Source organism: Entelurus aequoreus, linkage group LG02, assembly GCF_033978785.1.
Source record: "Entelurus aequoreus isolate RoL-2023_Sb linkage group LG02, RoL_Eaeq_v1.1, whole genome shotgun sequence".
Classification (NCBI taxonomy): Eukaryota; Metazoa; Chordata; class Actinopteri; order Syngnathiformes; family Syngnathidae; genus Entelurus; species Entelurus aequoreus.
Window position 1 is genome coordinate 93,988,299 of NC_084732.1, and position 19,384 is coordinate 94,007,682.

Here is a 19,384-nt window from a genome sequence, read left to right on the forward strand (position 1 = left end):
CACATTAATATTAATACATCACGCTGAATAAATATATATCTGAAAATGATGTAAAATAAACCAACCTGTTTATTGGAATAAGTCCTTCATCTCCCAGTGAACAGTTAAAGTTGGCCGTCATTACTTCTCCTCCCACTCAGCCAGACCCATATAAACATTTCACTTCACTTCCAACAAAAATCTTCCTCTAAAAGCAGCAGAGATGGCGCTCACTGTCCCCGGCACTCAAGGCTCAACTTACCCGGACATCGTGGAGCTGAACGTGGGCGGCCAGGTGTACGTGACCCGGCTGGACACCCTCACGGCGGTGCCCGACTCTCTCCTGTGGACGAAGTTCAGCCAAAGTTCCCCGGAAGATTTGCCCAAAGACAGCAAGGGCCGCTTCTTCTTCGACCGCGACGGCTTTTTGTTCCGATACATTCTGGACTACTTGCGGGACTCGGAGCTCTTTTTGCCGGAGTTCTTCAAGGAGAGGCGGCGGCTCCAGAAGGAGGCGGACTTCTTCCGACTGCCGGAGCTGTCCAAGCGCCTCGGCGAGGATGACAGCTCCCTCGCGGAGGACAGCACGGAGCCGGAGGACGCGGAGCTCCTCAGCCCGGCCACGACCCCTTCCTCCTCGGACAGAACGCCGCGCTCGCCCGGGTCCACTTCCGGGTACATCACCGTGGGCTACCGGGGCAGCTACACCATCGGCAGAGACATCCAAGCGGACGCCAAATTCCGCCGGGTGGCCCGAATCACCGTGTGCGGCAAGATCGCCCTCACCAAGGAAGTCTTCGGGGACACTTTGAACGAGAGCCGAGACCCGGACCGACCCCCGGACAAGTACACGTCCAGGTACTACCTCAAGTACAACTTCCTGGAGCAGGCGTTCGACCAGCTGGCGCAAGCTGGCTTTCACATGGCGGCGTGTAGCTCCACCGGGACTTGTGCCAACAGCGACCCCGGGGATGACAAGATGTGGACCAGCTACACCGAGTATGTTTTCAGCCGGTAACTGCTCATGTGTAGACACAAAATGGTACCTTTAGGTTTAGACCCCCATGATAACTTATGTTTAGACACAAAATGGTAACTTAATGGTTAGACCCAACATGGAAGCGTATCATTTTTATAATGTTTGGACCCTAAGTGGTAACTCCTAGTGTTTGGAACCAAAATGGTAACTTTTTTTGGACCCAAAATGGAAACTTTATGTTTTGACCCAAAATAGTAACTTCATGGTAATTTACCATGTTTTGAACCAAAATAGTGAACTTCACGGTTTGACCCAAAATGATAGCTTACCATGTTTTGACCTAAAATGGGAACTTCATGGTTACACCCGAAATGGTAACTTACCATGTTTTCAACCAAAATGTGGAATTTCATGGTTAGACCCAAAATGGTAACTTTCCATGTTTTGACCCAAAATGGTAACTTTGTGGTTACACCCGACATGGTAACTTACTTGCACTCGAAATGGTAACTTACCATGTTTTGAAACAAAATGGTGAACTTCATGTTTGGACTCAAAATGGTAATTTACCATGTTTTGAACCAAAATGGTAACTTTCCATGTTTTGACCCAAAATGGTAACTTCATGGTTACACCCGACATGGTAACTTACTTACACTCGAAATGGTAACTTACCATGTTTTGACCCAAAATAGTGAACTTCATGGTTCCACCCAAAATGGTAACTTACCATGTTTTGACCCAAAATGGTAACTTCATGGTTACACCTGAAATGGTAACTTACCGTGTTTTGAAACAAAATGGTGAACTTCATGGTTTGACCCAAAATAGTAGTTTACTTACACCCGAAATGATAACTTACCATGTTTTGACCCAAAAGGGTAACTTCATGGTCACACCTGAAATGGTGACTTACCATGTTTTGACCCAAAATGGTAACTTACCATGTTTTGTCCCAAAATGGTAACTTACCAAGTTTTGACCCAAAATGGTAACTTCATGGTTACACCTGACATGGTAACTTACTTACCCCCGAAATGGTAACTTACCATGTTTTGACCCAAAAGGGTAACTTCATGGTCACACCTGAAATGGATTATCATGTTTTTACCCAAAATAGTGAACTTTGAGACACTTGTGATTTAGGGCTATATAAATAAACATTGATTGATTGATTGATTGATTCATGGTTAGACCCAAAATGGTAACTTACCATGTTTTGACTCAAAATGGTAACTTCCTGCTTACACCCGAAATAGTAACTTACCATGTTTTGCCCCAAAATGGTAACTTCCTGGTTACACCCGAAATAGTAACTTACCATGTTTTGAAACAAAATGATGAACGTCATGGTTGGACCCAAAATGGTAATTTACCATGTTTTGAACCAAAATGATGAACGTCATGGTTGGACCCAAAAGGGTAATTTACCATGTTTTGAACCAAAATTGTGAGCTTCATGGTTAGACCCAAAATGGTAACTTACCATGTTTTGACCCAAAATGGTGAACTTCATGGTTAGACCCAAAATGGCAACTTACCATGTTTTGACCCAAAATGGTGAACTTCATGGTTAAGTATAAGTATAGTGGCTGTGGGTTAGTTTTTGCCTCATCCCTCACTACCGACCTGATAAGTCTAAAAGAGATGATACAGTATTATCTCATGCCAGATGCAGCTAGTCCTGTATAGTCCCACTCCTTAATGCTTCGGTCACACGCAGGATTCTCACAGGAGTGAGGCAAAAATACTACCTTGCCAACTGTATGGCATGTTATTATATGGGTCAGTGTGTTTGTTTCGGTTGTTGAAGTTTCTTTCAATGAATGGACATTGAAAAACAATTGGTTAAATTGAATTTTATTTTGAAACCAAAACTTTTTTTTTTTAAACAAAGCATTTTCTGTTCCTGTTTACAGCGCTAAGCCTTCTGGGTAATGTAGATGATAAACATTTAACACACTGACTCACTTTACATGTATTTATATATTTAACATTTATTTATCCAATTATGGAACATATTTACATTTACAACGCTGACCTAGCAGAGAATTTGTTAGAGATGTTGAAGTGTGATGAAAGCCTCTCACTTACCAACAAAAATAGCGCTATTGATCGCCTTTAAAAAAACTTAAATGATTGTTTAAGATGGACAAACACTTTTCAAGCGTAAAACATACACGGAGAATGTCTGCAACTTGTGAATAAACCCCATATCACAGTCGGGCTTTATTTGTAATTATTAAATTTTTTTGTTATTATTTTGCACTAAAGATGAATAATTTGTGTATTACACCAAAAATGCTTCCAAATAAATACAGGGTTGGATCAAATAGAATGAAAATCTGGGCTTTCTGGGAATCCAGTCTGGACAAAAATGTCCGGGGCCAAATTTTTGTCCCATAGGAAAAAATAACTGTTGTAGCTTGTGTTTATTATTTAAAAAAAAAAAAACAACAACATTAAATTATGATCATTTGATATCATAATAATAATAATAATAATTACTTCAATTATAAATGTATTTTTTTCTGCTGACTGATTTAAATTTTTGTTTTAAGAAGTGTAAAATGAAAGTAAAACAGTTATTTAGATCCAATTACTGCTCTTTCGACACTGGAAAAAGAAGAACGCTTGTTTGTCAATTGTGCATTTCAAAATAAAATTCCTGATCAATTGTTTTTGTTTTTCATATCCAAATTCATAAACAAACAAATAGTGAGCAAACGCTGACTCTTATAGTTCACTTTATTTTCTGGGCTGTCCAAATTTGGGGGCATTTTATTTTGTAAGAAGGCTAGGAAAAAAGGTATGTATTATAACTATGTATTTTAACTCATTATAAATATTATCTTAAATATGGTCTAGTTATTAGCATTAGTTTTTTTTTCTTTACAGTGTACCTTTTTGCTCTTTTTTTTTTTTTTTACATTTTTTTGTGTGTTTAATTTTACTTGTACAATGTGTCGCAGACACTTTGGTTGTGGTTTCTTTGTTTCGGACATGTTTAACACGTTGCATAACTCAATTGAAAAGGAGTAGGAAGAAGCAGAGCTTACTCAGTCCTTTACCCTAACACCAAATGTTTAACATGTTTGTCACTTCCAATGTTGTTTGTGTAAATATTTTGTCAATAAAACGGTTCTTTCCTTCCCGCAGTGTCACCGTGTCGTAATTGGCAGTTTATGACGGAAAAAGTAAAATAGATCGGGAAAAACGTCGTTGGAAAATAAAATAGAAAATGAACAATTTTTAAGAATATTTAACTTAAACCTGAATTTAATTTGATGCATTTTTTTTGGTTCTAAAACAAATGTATGGGAAATAAATTTTCCAATAATTTTTTTTCAGTGCAAAATAATAAATTCTACATAAATTTGCAAACCTTCCTGTTTCCACTCCCACTGGTGTTTAAATGCTGCGCACTAAAGTGGACAAAATTTAGGGAAATCTGCCGTCGTATTCTTATCATTGACAGAGCAGGAAGGGGCTGATAAACTGGCGGTAGCATCCTGTCATTCAATAATTGTCATTTTACATTTGCCCCTGCCTTACTTTGAAGCATGTTTTGTAGAAAAACAAAATAATGGGAAATTAAGATTTTTATTATTTTAATCTATAGCAAGCAATATTTAGTGCCAAATAACACACTTAATGATCTAAACATAAATTTAGATTTTTTAATTTTTTTTTACACATCTCCAACTAGGGATCAACCCCAGTTTAAACTGTTTGTAAGACCAGTGCCAACAATGCGTGCCACAAAGGTACAGTGTTGTGTTGTGAAATTGTCCATACATTCTTATCAGTGACGGAGCAGGGAGGGGCTAGGAATACGTTTGTGGGAAAATGTCATGTAGCATTCATTAACTTCTAAATGTGCCCCGCCTTAATTTGATGCATGTTTTGTGCAAAAAAACAAAACCACGAGAAATAGATATTTTATTTTAAAAAAAAATATGCTAAAAACATTTAGTGCAAAATAACAAATTTAACAAATATTAACTTGGATTTATTTTTTTAACATCTCTCCGACAAAGGATCAAAGCTCGTTTAACTATTTGTTAGACCAGCAAGGGACAGTGAGATTGCTTGGGGGAAATGTTCCATTATTATCAGTGACGGAGCAGGAAGGGGCTAGGAATGTGTTTGCGGAAAATGTCATATGAAGCGCCCTGTCATTCATTAATTGAAATTTTGAAATGTGCCCCTGCCTTAATTTGATGCCTGTTTTGTATGAAAATCATATAATAAAATCGGTTAATGAGACCAGCACTAACACTGCATGCCACAAGGGTATGGTGTTTAGGGAAATTTGCCTAAATATTCTAATCAGTGATGGAGCAGGAAGGGGCTAGGAATACATTTGTGGGAAAACGTCATATGAAGCGCGCCGTCATTCATTCATTGACATTTTACATTAGCCCCCGCTTTGATTTGATGCATTTTTTGTACGAAAACCAAATCATAGGAAATAGATATTTTATTATAAACTATACACATATTAATATAATATATATATATATATATATATATATATATATATATATATATATATATATATATATATATATATATATATATATATATATATATATATATATATATATTTTTTTTTACATTTTATTTATTTATTTTTTTTTGTGGAAAAATAAATGTAACAATTTAAACATAAATTTGGATTTATATATATATATATATATATATATATATATATATATATATATATATATATATATATATATATATATATATATATATATATATATATATATATATATATATATATATATATATATATATATATATATATATATTTTAACATATCTCCGGCCAGGGATCAAAGCCTGTTTAACGGTTTTCGAGACCGGCACTAACAATGTTGGCCACCAGTGAGAGGAAATGTTCCATTCAATTCTCATCAGTGACAGAGCAGGAAGGGGCTAGGAATGCATTTGTGGGGAAAAATGTCATATGAAGCGCACTGTCATTCATTAAATGACATTTTACATGTGCCCTCGCCTTAATTTGATACACGTTTTGTACAAAAAACAAATCATGGGAAACATATATTTTATTTAAAAAATGTGTACATATATTAATTTATTTTTTTTGTGGAAAAATAAATTTTACCATTTAAACATACATTTATTTATTTTATTTTATTTATTTTTTAACATATCTCCGACCAGGGTTTAAAGCCTGTTTAACGGTTTTCGAGACCGGCACTAACAACGTTGGCCAACCAGGGACAGGAAATTTTCCATTATATTCTTATCAGTGACGGAGCAGGAAGGGGCTTAGGAATGCATTTGTGGGAAAATGTTATATGAAGCGCCCCGTCATTCATTCATTGACATTTTACATGTGCCCTCGCCTTAATTTGATGCACAAAAACAAAATGATGGGAAATAGATATTTTATTTAAAAAAAATACATATGTTAATTGAATTTTGTTTTTGTGTGTGTGAAAAATAAATAACATAATTTTAATACATTTGGATACATTTTTTTTTTTTTTTTAAACAAACCACTGACCAGGGATTAAAGCGTGTTTAACTGTTTTCAAGACCATTATATTCTTATCAGTGACGGAGCAGGAAGGGGCTAGGAATACCTTTGTGGGAAAATGTCATATGAAGCGCCCCGTCATTCATTAATTGACATTTTGCATGTGCCCTCGCCTTAATTTGATGCATGTTTTGTACGGGGGAAAAAATCACGGGAAATAACTTGGTGTATTGTTTAAATTTATATTAATAAAAAAGCGCAAAATAAAATTTGACATAATTTAAACCTAAACTTGGATTTTTTTTAAATCAAACCCAGTCCAACTGATGGCGAGACCAGCACTAACACTGAGGGACAGTTAGCTTGTTTAGGGGAATTCACCATTATATTCCTATCAGTGACGGAGTAGGAAGGAGCTAGGAACAAGTTTGCAATAAAGGTTAATTCATTGATTGGCATTTACATGCGTCTCTTCACACAAAATGGGGCCTATGCACAGTGTGTGATTGGTTACAAAAATAACTGTGCACAGTATTAATAAAAAAACACAAAAAAACCCAGCTTAACTTTAAAGAATAAATAAGTAAATACTGTTGCTTAATATTGTTATGACTGAAATAAATGCCTTTCAGAATGCCGGCTCACATTTTGATCTGTAAATACTTAACACCAAGGTAATAATCGTCTTTAATTCACGCTCAGGATTTGACAAATATTCACATCCAAACAATTCACACCGACAGCTGCTTTCTCGTCACGATTAAGAGGGTTTAAGCTTCCTAGATGTACTCAAAAGTGTGTAAAAATACACACTGAAAAAACACTCGCAAAAAGAAGATAGCTGCAAGCCGTCAAATGTGTGGAACTGGAACAAGTCACACCATCACGTCATGTGTTGGCTAAATTGTGTGTGTGTGTGTGTGTGTGTGTGTGTCATGTGAGCAGACGGGTCTAATCTAAACACACACTGACTCTGTTTCTTATACAAGCACAACCATCATCCAACCAACACAGACATTAAACCTTTTTTAAATTTTTTTTATAAAAAAAACACTTTTTGGGCACTGTGCTTAAAAAAAAAAAAATAAAATAAAATCTTTCTTGGCATGGCTCTCTCGGCAGCACAAAGGGGCTTTGTTTACTGCATGGGCAGAAAAGCTTGCCATTTGGGAGCAAATATATAAATAAAACAATTAAAAAAACATTTATTTTGGTGTACAAACTCACACATGCACACAACTTTGTTTGTGTAGGAGTAGAGCAATAAAAGTGTCATAATATTAAGTTTGTATCAGCTGTGCTTTTTGGCACTCATGTCACAGTATATATCATGTGGGGGCTTAAACGGGATTTGAAAATTGAGGCAAGTTTCTCCGTAAACAATGTCAACATGAATAATTGGTTCCAGCATCGACAAAAGTCCATACTTTAGTAAAAGTTACTACATAATATAAAGCGCTGTACCTGTACAGTACGGGGTAAATATCAACTTTCTCTTTATTAACAAGTCAAGACAACAAGATGCTGTCCTCTGTATGCGCTGCTCTGCCATCTCACACACACACATACACACACACAGAAGTCCCTTTAGTGCCCTCACAAACAATGAGAAATCACAAAAGTCCTTAACTTACTTAATTGTATAACAAACAAGCATAACTTTCTATTGCATGACAAAGCCAAAACAATAACTAGCTGAACTGTCCTCGCATTCAGCTGCCCTGCCGACACACACACATATAGAATTCCCTTGGGTACCCTCACAAACGATCCGAAATCCCAAAAGTCTACTTAATTGTATATCAAACAAACATAACTTTCTATTACATGACAAAGCCAAAAACAATAACTAACTGAACTGTCCTCACATGTAGCTGCCCTGCCAACACGCACACAGAAGTCCCTTTGGTGCCCTCACAAACAATCAGAAATCACAAAAGTCCTTAACTTACTTCATTGTATATCAAACAAACATAACTTTCTATTACATGACAAAGCCAAAACAATAACTAGCTGAGCTGTCCTCGCATGCAGATGCCCTGCCGACACGCACACAGAAGTCCCTTTTGGTGCCCTCACAAACAATTAGAAATCACAAAAGTCCTTAACTTACTTAATTATATATAAAAAAAACATAACTTTCTATTACATGACAAAGACAAAACAATAACTAGCTGAGCTATCCTCGCATTCAGCTGCCCTGCCAACACGCACACAGAAGTCCCTTTGGTGCCCTCACAAACGATCACAAATCACAAAAGTCCTTAACTTGTATATCAAACAAACATAACTTTCTATTACATGACAAAGCCAAAACAATAACTAACCGAACTGTCCTCGCATGCAGCTGCCCTGCCGGCACGCACACAGAAGTCCCTTTGGTGCCCTCACAAACGATCACAAATCACAAAAGTCCTTAACTTACTTAATTGTATATCAAACAAACGTAACTTTCTATTACATGACAAAGCCACAACAATAGCTAGCTGAACTGTCCTCGCATGCAGCTGCCCTGCCGACATGCACACACACTGTCACTAGCTCTACTGTGCACACGCGTTGAAATCTCTAAACTTCTTTAACAGAGTGCAAACTTTCGGTTTCGTTAGACGGACATTCACGTCTGAGGGGTAGCAAAAGAGTGGGACTATCGAGAGAGAACGTAGAGCTTGGTCTTCTCTCCAGTGCTGTTTGTTCAACTTCAGTTCTGGTCGTCTCCTCGCCTTATTCAGACAAAATAACCAGGGAGGACTTTGCTCTTTAAAGTGGAATTCCCGAACAGGACCGTACTGGTTCTGAATCTTCCGAAGCATTTTTAGTCTTTATGCCGATTGTGTCCATGTACAGTAAACATGACTATTTCTAAACAATCCCAAATGTCCACTAAACCCTCCCACACAGCCTAATCCAGTTCTTCAGTATAATATCCTTCCAACACCCAGAGCTCCCTCCTACACAAACACAAGAGACCTCAAATCTGCTGTCAGCTGACCATACCATCTGGACCGGAAATAGAAAGGATGACTTGTAGTTGCAGCAGAACCAGAGCACTCCACAACTGGAGCAGTACAGAATACACATATTTTTTTTAAAAAGATAAGCACTCAACAGTCATTACTTTGAAGAGCGGATTCGGTTTTAAGCGGACTGGTAAAAGTCCAAAGGCAGGAGTGTTATGAAGGGGTCTCATCCATATAAAACTTGATAAGATGTCCACAAAACAAGAGATCTTTAAAATAAACAAAGCCATTCATTTGGAATGAATAGTGTTAGTTTTCTGCTGTTCTGTATAGATGTGACTTTTGTCAGAATTCCACAGGTTTTTAGACCAGCCCACTGAGCCTGGCACAAACGCTCTGAGGGAGGACAAAACGCGAGCCATTCGAGTCCATTTGCAGATCTTGAGCGGACGCCACCAGGCTGGCATTCTTCATACGAGCTTCCAATCTTTCACACTTCTCTCTCAGTCTCAGCCGCGAGCTAACTGTGACCCGCACGTCTCCTATAATTAATTTCCTTTTCATACCTTCTGCATTGCCTGTGATAGACTGTAAATTAAAGCTTTTCATTTGGTCCGCCGAACATCACCCAAATAGACTCTGATGAACCCACATTATGGAGGTTATCCAATTGTAATGTGTATTTTACGTCTAGTCTTACAAAACTAAATGAAGGAAGAAGTGTAAAGAAAATAATAATAATTCAAAAGAAGGAACGTCGATCCTCAAAACTTCTGGAGCTTCTGTTTCTTCATGCTGTTAACTATCTGTTCAGCTGCACACGCTAGAAACAAGTAGCCAGGGCAGAATAATGACTTTTTTTGGACGGTGCAGTGTGAAAGCCGATGTGTTTACTTTGTAATTAAATAAACACGGTCTATAAGGAATAACAATCTTTTATTTAAGGACAAACTTGCAATAAGAAACATATGTTTAATGTACCCTAAGATTTTTTTTATTAAAATAAAGACAATAATGCCATTTTTTTGTGGTCCAATTTATTTAGAAAAGTACCGAAAAGTATCTAAATAATTTTGGTACCGGTACCAAAATATTGGTATTGGGACAACACTAGTTTGGGCACATAACAACATAGGGCCCTTTAGTAGTGACATTTGTGAGCCGATTGGATTAGTTCTCGCAGAAGAAAGGGCAATACAATTTGACCTTGGTATGCAACGGTGATAGCCCTATCCGTGAGAAGAGACTACATGTTTAGCCAATATCTAAGATACGACCGGCATCTGTTGTCTTTCCAGACACTTACACATCAACATCTCCTTTTATAGTCAGGGTGTGCTGTCCTGACTTAGCACACACACCCAGCGACAGGAAGGAGGAATATAAAAACTGATGGTTTGGCTTCTCCGAGTTAGGAGCGCCTCATTTTTCTGACCTGACCTCCTCCAGGAACTGCAGTCCAGTATAAAGACACCTCGGTCTCCTTAGACGCATCCTCGCTCATCCATGCGGACTGGACACCGGCCGAGAGTTAGTGGGCGGCCGAGGGTGGAGTCGGCTCTCTCGGTTGCTTTGTTGGGTCTGCTCCTGTCTCTGGCCATGCTCCCACCCTACCCCAGTAGACGATGGCGTGGAACACCGCAGAGGCCCCCACAGTGTATATGTTTTTTATATATGTTTATTTTTTTGTAGCTGTATGTAGAAATGGCTGGTTGCAACAACTCTGCTCTTTTAATGTCTTTAATGTCCTTTGTGTTATTTGATGTTTCCCTCTTACACACGTTCATGTGTGCTATGGCTATGAGTTTTTTTCCCCCCTTGGCCTCAGTCTGGACCCCCTCTCCAGGGGCCCAGGCTTAGAGTGAATTCCCCCCCCCCAACCCCCCAGCGTTTACCCATTTCTTACCTTTTTTGTAAGCGGCGCCAGAAGTTGGCAGACCCATCAGCGATCCTGTTCTGTCTCCCTTAATTTAAAGTATTTCTGATTCTGATTCTGATTCTGATCAAGCAACTTTGGGTTCGGTAAAGCGTCTCCGACGTCTCTTTTGATCCAGCCGCACTGCCGTGTCATCCTTCTGTCCGGACGAGGATGACAAGACCAGAAATACACATCAATATTGTTAGAATAATCATGTATATATATATTATCACACAACTTTAGTATGCTTAAAGTCCGTTGTTTAGTTATTAGCTATTGTGCTCAAGTTAGACTTTTCTATATGTGCAAGGACAAAAACTTCTGGTCTGAGGGGTGGCCTCAGCCGCAGATGTTATCTTTATTTTAGCCCGCTAACAGCCAAGGACTTCAAGGACCTCAACGAAGATAAGACGACAGCACGCAGACGAAGCAGAGACTTCAAGGACCTCAACGAAGATAAGACGACAGCACGCAGACGAAGCGGAGATATGGTGAAATCACAAGGCCCCCAGCACATTCCGTCACGTATTGTGCGTCCTGGACCTGCTTTGCATAATATATGTGACCACTCCTTTTAGAGGCGGCCTCAGTGATGTTGACTGTGGAACTCCTGAATAAATAGAGGGATGCGGGAGCCGAACCTTAGAGCGTTGGGCGAGATTGTGACTAAGTGTGCAGCTCCATGCGTTCTCCTCATGAGCTAAATTGAACTCTGTCTCTGCATGATTCCTTGCTGCTTGTCTGATTAATAGATGTCATCAGTGTTTGAACCTGACAAATATCAAACACCAAAACCACACAATCTCTTGTTTAGGGCCACAAAAAGCCCCGCGCCCGCCCTGATCCTCAATACACCAAGCACTGAAGTTAATTGTTTTCCATTAAGACGACTACGGTCCCTCACATTTGGGCACAAGGCGTCCATCTGCTGTGTGTGGTATTTACTTGAGTGGAGGAAGGGTGTAAATGTCGCCGGCCTCCACTGAGCTGCTCTCAGCGCACAGCAGCAAACCGGAGACGGCGGCATCTCCCAGTGACAAAGCTGAGGCGTGCTAAACGGCGAGCTAAAAGGCTGCCAGCAGTCGTCAGCGGCAGGCAACAGAGGGGAGGAGAGGGGACATCCTCCTTCCCTGCTGTGGGCTTCCTTTTCACAGCAAACACACACACACCCTTGCTGTCAGCTCTCTATGAAGGAACGTTCTTATCCTGTCACATACTTGATGGCTTTTTACTCCAAATTATAAAAATATATTAGTTAATTCTCTGAACCCTTTGTGTATACATCATGATCTAAAGCAGGGGTGTCAAACTGGTTTTCATTGAGGCCCACATGGTACTTATGGTTGCCCTCAGAGGGCCGATTTTAACAATGAGTAATATATGAATATACATGTACTATATATATAATACATTAATAATATATGTTAGAATAATTGTTTCTGAATTATCACAAAAACTTTGTATTACATTGAGTTCCTAGCAGGGGGACGGGAGCTGTCTTTGAAACCTACCAAGAAGAAGGCTCGTAAAACTCCACTGTGTAAGGGGGAAAGTCACATGAAGGGTTTTTTGTGTTTTTTCATGTATGGTAATCAACAGAAGGATGTTGTTCTGGCCCAAGGACTTCAGAGCGGAGAGATGACAGGATCTGCCCAATTTCCAGATGACCTCTTTTTGAAGTATTTTACGAACTCTTTTTGAACTATTTTATGGAACTCTTTTTGAACTGACCTTTCCTGTGAATTGTTGACGACCTTTTCTGTGAACTTTTTGCGACCTTTGTCCTTTGGAAACAAAGGTGGCCATGTGGTCGGGGAGGGTCCAAAATAAAAGAAGGAGGCATGCAATCTTTTGGCAGAGCGTGCTGAGATACTGTACATTTCCCAGGTGGTACGAGTTGTCTAAACATCCGTTGTCTTTAACAGTAAGGGGTCGGGAGCAGAGAGGAAGAGAGGATACGGACGTGACTGAAAAGTCACGTTCTGGGGGAGAGGAACTTTGTTGAAACAATTTGAGTATTAAAACCTTTGTTAAAAAGGGCACGCTTGGCTCTTGTGCCGTGTCTTCAGTGGAACTGCTAGGAAGCGACTTCCACAATTATATATATATATATATATTTTTAATAATATTTTTTCTATTTTTATATAATATATACAATATTTATGTATGTATGTATAGATTATATATAGATTTTATATAAAAAGATGATATATATGGGATTTTTAAATAAAATAAAACAAATCTATAGGCATACATAGATATATATATGTATGTATATATATGTGTATGTAAATATATATACAAACTTTTCGGTTTGCGCACCATGTTCAAGAAAATCGAGGTTCCACTGTAGTACTTCACGTTCCACTATAGTACTTTACGTACGAATCGGCATTGAAAAAAATCATATCGGTCTACTCAAAAAGCATTTTAATGAAAGTGTTTGATCCCAAACTGGTAATATTTGTACACAATCAAGTTTAAATGGGAAAATGAATACAGAGTTGACAAGAGTTTATGGAAAGTGTTTAGCAGACAGACTCCGCTGACAGGACACTACGCAGACCCTCAATACTTCCTGCGCTGAGAAGTCTGAGGCTTAATAACCCCAGCAGACTTCTGAGAGATTATTCTCCCGTCAATGTTCCAAACCGTGCGTTCCTTTACTTTTTCCCAGACACTTTCGGAGATAGCGCGGCAGCACGAGATAAAGCCTGCCAGGAACATTCTGCCGTGTGTCGAGATAAGCGTGAGGATGGAGCAGACGGATCATGACAAACGTCGTGCCAAAAGACCTTTTAAGGACACTCGGCTGCGGGTTTGCCAGAGAAAAAAACAAACATTTTCTCTGAACTGAAGAGCACAAACCGCTGCAGCTCTCCCATGAATAAAAAAAATGGATTAAATGTATCGACTATATACCCGAGGGAGCCCAACTAAGCCATAAAAATTCTAAGAATATTTTGACAAAAAAGAAGGTCGGGCTTTTCCGCTCTGTGGTCACAAATCAAAACATCGGCAGTCCTCCTGGCAAGTGAAGGGATGGTGTTATTTTTCTAAATACTCCCTATTTTTATCCCATTTTAGATTGTTGTTGTTTGTGGGTATTGTTTCCACTCGAACCACTACCAGATGGTACTTTAAAAACGGTGCCGATGTTTAAACAGGGCCCGAACCTTTATCTTTATTTTTATGGAATCTTATGACGTTAAATATTTTTAGGGACCGAGTCCCTTTGGGACAGAGAACCCTCTTGTATTTCTAGTGTTTTATTATTATACCGCCGCCTCTTTGAGCTGTAATTTGACCCCCTTAACATGCTTCAAAACTCACCAAATTGGACACACACATCAGGACTGGTGAAAATTGCCATCTAATCAAAAAAACCAAAGCCCAAAACTCAAAATTGCGCTTTAGCGCCCCCTAGGAAGAAAACACAGACAAAACTGCCTGTAACTCCAAGTAGGTCTCACTTAGACCTATATTTCATACACTGACAACCCCCAGCAAAAATCAACAGGAAGTTTGCAATTCCCCCTTCAAAACAAAAGTTGTGTAAAAACAGTCACCTTTTTTCAAACATTATCTCCTCTGAGCGTGTTTGTCGTGTCGGCTTCAAATTAGCACAGGAGAGAGATTGAACCCTTCTGATTAAAAGTTGATGAAAGAGGTTTAATTACTGCTCCGGTTTGGATTTTATGAGCCCTCAAAGTCGGTCCCGTCCATCGCTGCTTGCAGCTTTAATTTTAAATTGTATTTCTTGTTTTATCCTTTTTTTTCATTAATTTATTACATTTTCGTATTTTAGGTGATATATAATGCACTTCTTTTAAGGTATATTTTACTATTGGATTTTATTCATCCTTCCGTGTTAACATGTAAATTTGACACTATGTCAAAATGCAAATTGTTTCTTATGTCTGTACAGCACTTTGGCCAACTGGGGTTGTTTTTAAATGTGCTGTACGAATAAATAAACAGAACTGAACTTAAAAAAGACTTGTAACTGAAATAGGTCCAATTACATTGTGGAGGGGGGCGTGGCCTGCGGACCTGCAGCGAAGCGGGGTGTGCCAGGACCGGCTTCGAGATCAGCGACAGGTGCGTAGATGGCCCACCTGGGCCTGCTTATCTAATCACCTGCCGCTCTGCAGCCGGGGAGGAGAAAACGCGAGCACATCACCCCAGTCCTGGCCTCACTCCACTTGCTCCCTGTCCGTCACCGCATTGATTTTAAATTACTTTGAATTGTTTTTAAATCCCTAAATGGTCTGGCCCCACAATACCTGACCGAGCTCCTGCATCATCATACCTCGTCCAGAGCCCTAAGGTCAGCTGACCAAATGCTGTTGGCGGTCTCCAGATCCAGGCTAAAGACCAGAGGGGACAGAGCCTTTTCCGTTGCCGCCCCTAAGCTCTGGAACAGCCTTCCCCTCCACATTAGGTCAGTCCAGAGCCTGGGGGTCTTCAAAACCCTTCTTAAGACCTATCTCTTCTCGCTGGCCTTTGTACTGAGCTGAGGCCACCATTTCTAGTCCCCCCCCCACCCCCTTCACTTTAGTTTTATTTTTCAATTTGTCGCACTTTTATTATTATTATTTTTATTTAACAAATTTTTACTTTTTATTCGACCCCTTTTACCGTATTGTTTTTGCACTATCTTGTTCAGCACATTCATTTTTACGTTCTTTTTTAAAATTTTAAAATTTTTTATTTTTTTGCTCTATGCTTTTTTAACCGGTGAAGCACTTTGGTTCAATTTAAAAGTTGTCGTAAACGTGCTATACAGAGACAGAGACAGAGACAGAGACAGCCAGACAAGGACAATTGCTGAAAAGCACAGAAGAAACTGAACTATTGCAAAATAAAACAGTGTTCTAAACCCTGAACGGAGCTGTCATGTCGGTGATTGGTGGTCCGAGGAACCCGGAGGAAAGAAACCTCCACATACATAAATGTAGTACATTCCAAATATGAAAAAACACATTTTCGCAATTAGGGTTGTACGGTATACCGGTACTAATGAATTTAAAACATTGGTAAAACACAAGTACTTTCATTTTTCCTCGACATGATAAGCCGGGGGCGTACGGTCGTCAACACACACGCACACACATACAGCCCTTGCAAGCAGAAACAGAGTGAAGACAGAAGATGGACAATAGACATATTTTAGCTTTAAACCTAACTATAAAAGGTGTAATTACAGTCTCTAGGACAGGGGTCACCAACGCGGTGCCCGCGGGCAGCAGGTAGCCCGTAAGGACTAGATGAGTAGCCCGCTGGCCTGTTCTAAAAATAGCTCAAATAGCAGCACTTACCAGTGAGCTGCCTCTATTTTTTAAATTTTATTTATTTACTAGCAAGCTGGTCTCGCTTTGCTCGACATTTTTAATTCTAAGAGAGACAAAACTCAAATAGAATTTGAAAATCCAAGAAAATATTTTAAAGACTTGGTCTTCACTTGTTTAAATAAATTCATAATTTTTTTTTACTTTGCTTCTTATAACTTTCAGAAAGACAATTTTAGAGAAAAAATACAACCTTAAAAATTATTTTAGGATTTTTAAACACATATACCTTTTTACCTTTTAAATTCCTTCCTCTTCTTTCCTGACAATTTAAATCAATGTTCAAGTACATTTATTTTTTTTATTGTAAAGAATAATAAATAAATTTTAATTTAATTCTTCATTTTAGCTTCTGTTTTTTCGACGAAGAATATTTGTGAAATATTTCTTCAAACTTATTATGATTAAAATTCAAAACAATTATTCTGGCAAACCTAGAAAATCTGTAGAATCAAATTTAAATCTTATTTCAAAGTCTTTTGAATTTCTTTTAAAATTTTTGTTCTGGAAAATCTAGAAGAAATAATGATTTGTCTTTGTTAGAAATATAGCTTGGTCCAATTTGTTATATATTCTAACAATGTGCAGATTGGATTTTAACCTATTTAAAACATGTCATCAAAATTCTCAAATTAATCTTAATCAGGGAAAATTACTAATGATGTTCTATAAAAAGATTCGAATTAGCTAGTTTTTCTCTTCTTTTTTTCGGTTGAATTTTGAATTTTAAAGAGTCGAAATTGAAGATAAACTATGTTTCAAAATTCAATTGTCATTTTTTTTCGTGTTTTCTCCTCTTTTAAACTGTTCAATTAAGTGTAAATATCATTAATTATTAATAATAACATAGAGTTAAAGGTAAATTGAGCAAATTTATTGAAGTGTGTATCAAACTGGTAGCCCTTTGCATTAATCAGTACCCAAGAAGTAGCTCTTGCTTTCAAAAAGGTTGGTGACCCCTGCTCTAGGAGCTGGCCAAGGTCTTGCCCGGAACAGTACAGGCTTGTATCATCAGCAAAGAGAATACATTTGAGGTTTTTTTTAAAGACTTTACAGATATCATTAATATACAATAAAAACAATTTTGGTCCCAGTACAGAACCTTGGGGTACTCCATGTGTTATATATTTTTTTTCATCTGAATCTACATTGTTCATATGCACATATTGTTCTCTGCCACCAAGATAACTTTTCAACCAATCATAAGCAAGACCTCTGACACCATACCTCTTTAGGACGCATGGAAAGGAGAAAGACATGTTTTTGGCGTATATTAAGTGTCGTGAATGAGTCCCCAAAAAGTACTTTTCCTTTAAAAAGCAGCAATAAGTAACTTTTCAACCTTCATTAAATATGTTCATACCTTTTGGGATGATACATGGACTTACTACTAGTTGAAGGACACGATGTCGTGGCATTTTTAAAAAAAAATCGATTAAGAATTGTTACAAATAAAAATCACGATTCATTCCAAAAAAATTTTTTTTTTTGACACCCCTACTGCCTCGTACTCATGATAGCAATGATGGTAATGCGGGTATCAGTCGCGGTTTTGCTATCATTTGAGTTTGAAACAGTAATACTAACTGTTGGGAGTATTATCGCTGCCATTTAATACCGGTGATTATTGCATGAAACCCAAAAATAGTGGAAGTTTGGTAAATACACATCTTTCTGTCTTGCCTCTGGTGAGGGGCGGTCACATTTTTCTCTCCTCCCGTCTTTTCCTGGCTCGCTCTCTCTTTTTTGTCTCGTCTTGTCTAATGGAACCTGATGGAACCATTGCTGCGGGGTACGTGAGAGATTCCTGGGACAAATGGAGAATCATGTGCCTCTCAGTCCTTTCCATCGAGGACGTGGAAGACATCTACCTGTTTGGAAACATGATTGTGGGACACCTGCTGATTGGGCTGGGCATTGCTCTGGTGTATCGTAAAATTTGTAAGACGATGGCAGCCACTCAAGGAGCCCAAAGGCTGTTCGTCGCAATGGACGGATTGGGCCGGGCTGTAGGAACACAGTCTGTGGCGATTTCTGAACTGAATCGCAAGATGGATCACATCATGGAAAAGCTTGCTATAAAGGAAGGTTTGGATATGAGAACCAGCATGGACGAATAGAACAGACAAGTCATTGTTAATGCCTGTTTGAGAAAAAACAAAAATCCTTATCTACGATTTGACTCCCCCGAATGGCCTTGAGACAAGAACAGGCTGTTCTGTAATCATCCCCTGAGGAATTTCAAAGATGGACGCTTTTTGACCTCCCTCCCTCCTCCCCTCCTCAACGACACCTGGGAGTCGAACTTTGCTTGCATTGCATGCAGAACGACTCTGGGCTTATGAACATTTACACTTCACCCAAAGACAATGGGCATGTATAGAAACACTCCCCATCCCCATCCAACTCCCCTCACCACTGCTTAATTCCTCTTTGGGGTTATGGACGGCTAGTAGCGCTTTATAGCAGCAGGCTGGCTTCCATGGCCCCAAATCCCCCCCACCCCCTCTGTTGCGAGTTGTTGTGATTATAAGTAACATGTTTATGTGTGCTATGCTAAATGAGGTTTTTTCCCTTGGACTCAGTCTGGAGCCCCTCCCGAGGGTCAAGCCTTAGACTGATATTTTTGACTCTTCCCCCCTTTCCCAATATCACCTTTTTCCCCACCTTTTTAAAGGAGCGCCAT

General features: G+C 38.8%; 1 protein-coding gene across 1 annotated transcript; it reads left to right on the forward strand.

Annotated features, from left to right (window-relative positions):
• The first annotated feature begins 202 nt into the window (after positions 1-202).
• LOC133641518 (BTB/POZ domain-containing protein KCTD12-like) lies at positions 203-4,105 on the forward strand. The gene has a single exon (XM_062035304.1). The coding sequence runs from the start codon at positions 203-205 to the stop codon at positions 995-997; it is 795 nt and encodes a 264-aa protein (XP_061891288.1). The 3' UTR covers positions 998-4,105.
• The last annotated feature ends 15,279 nt before the right edge of the window (positions 4,106-19,384 follow it).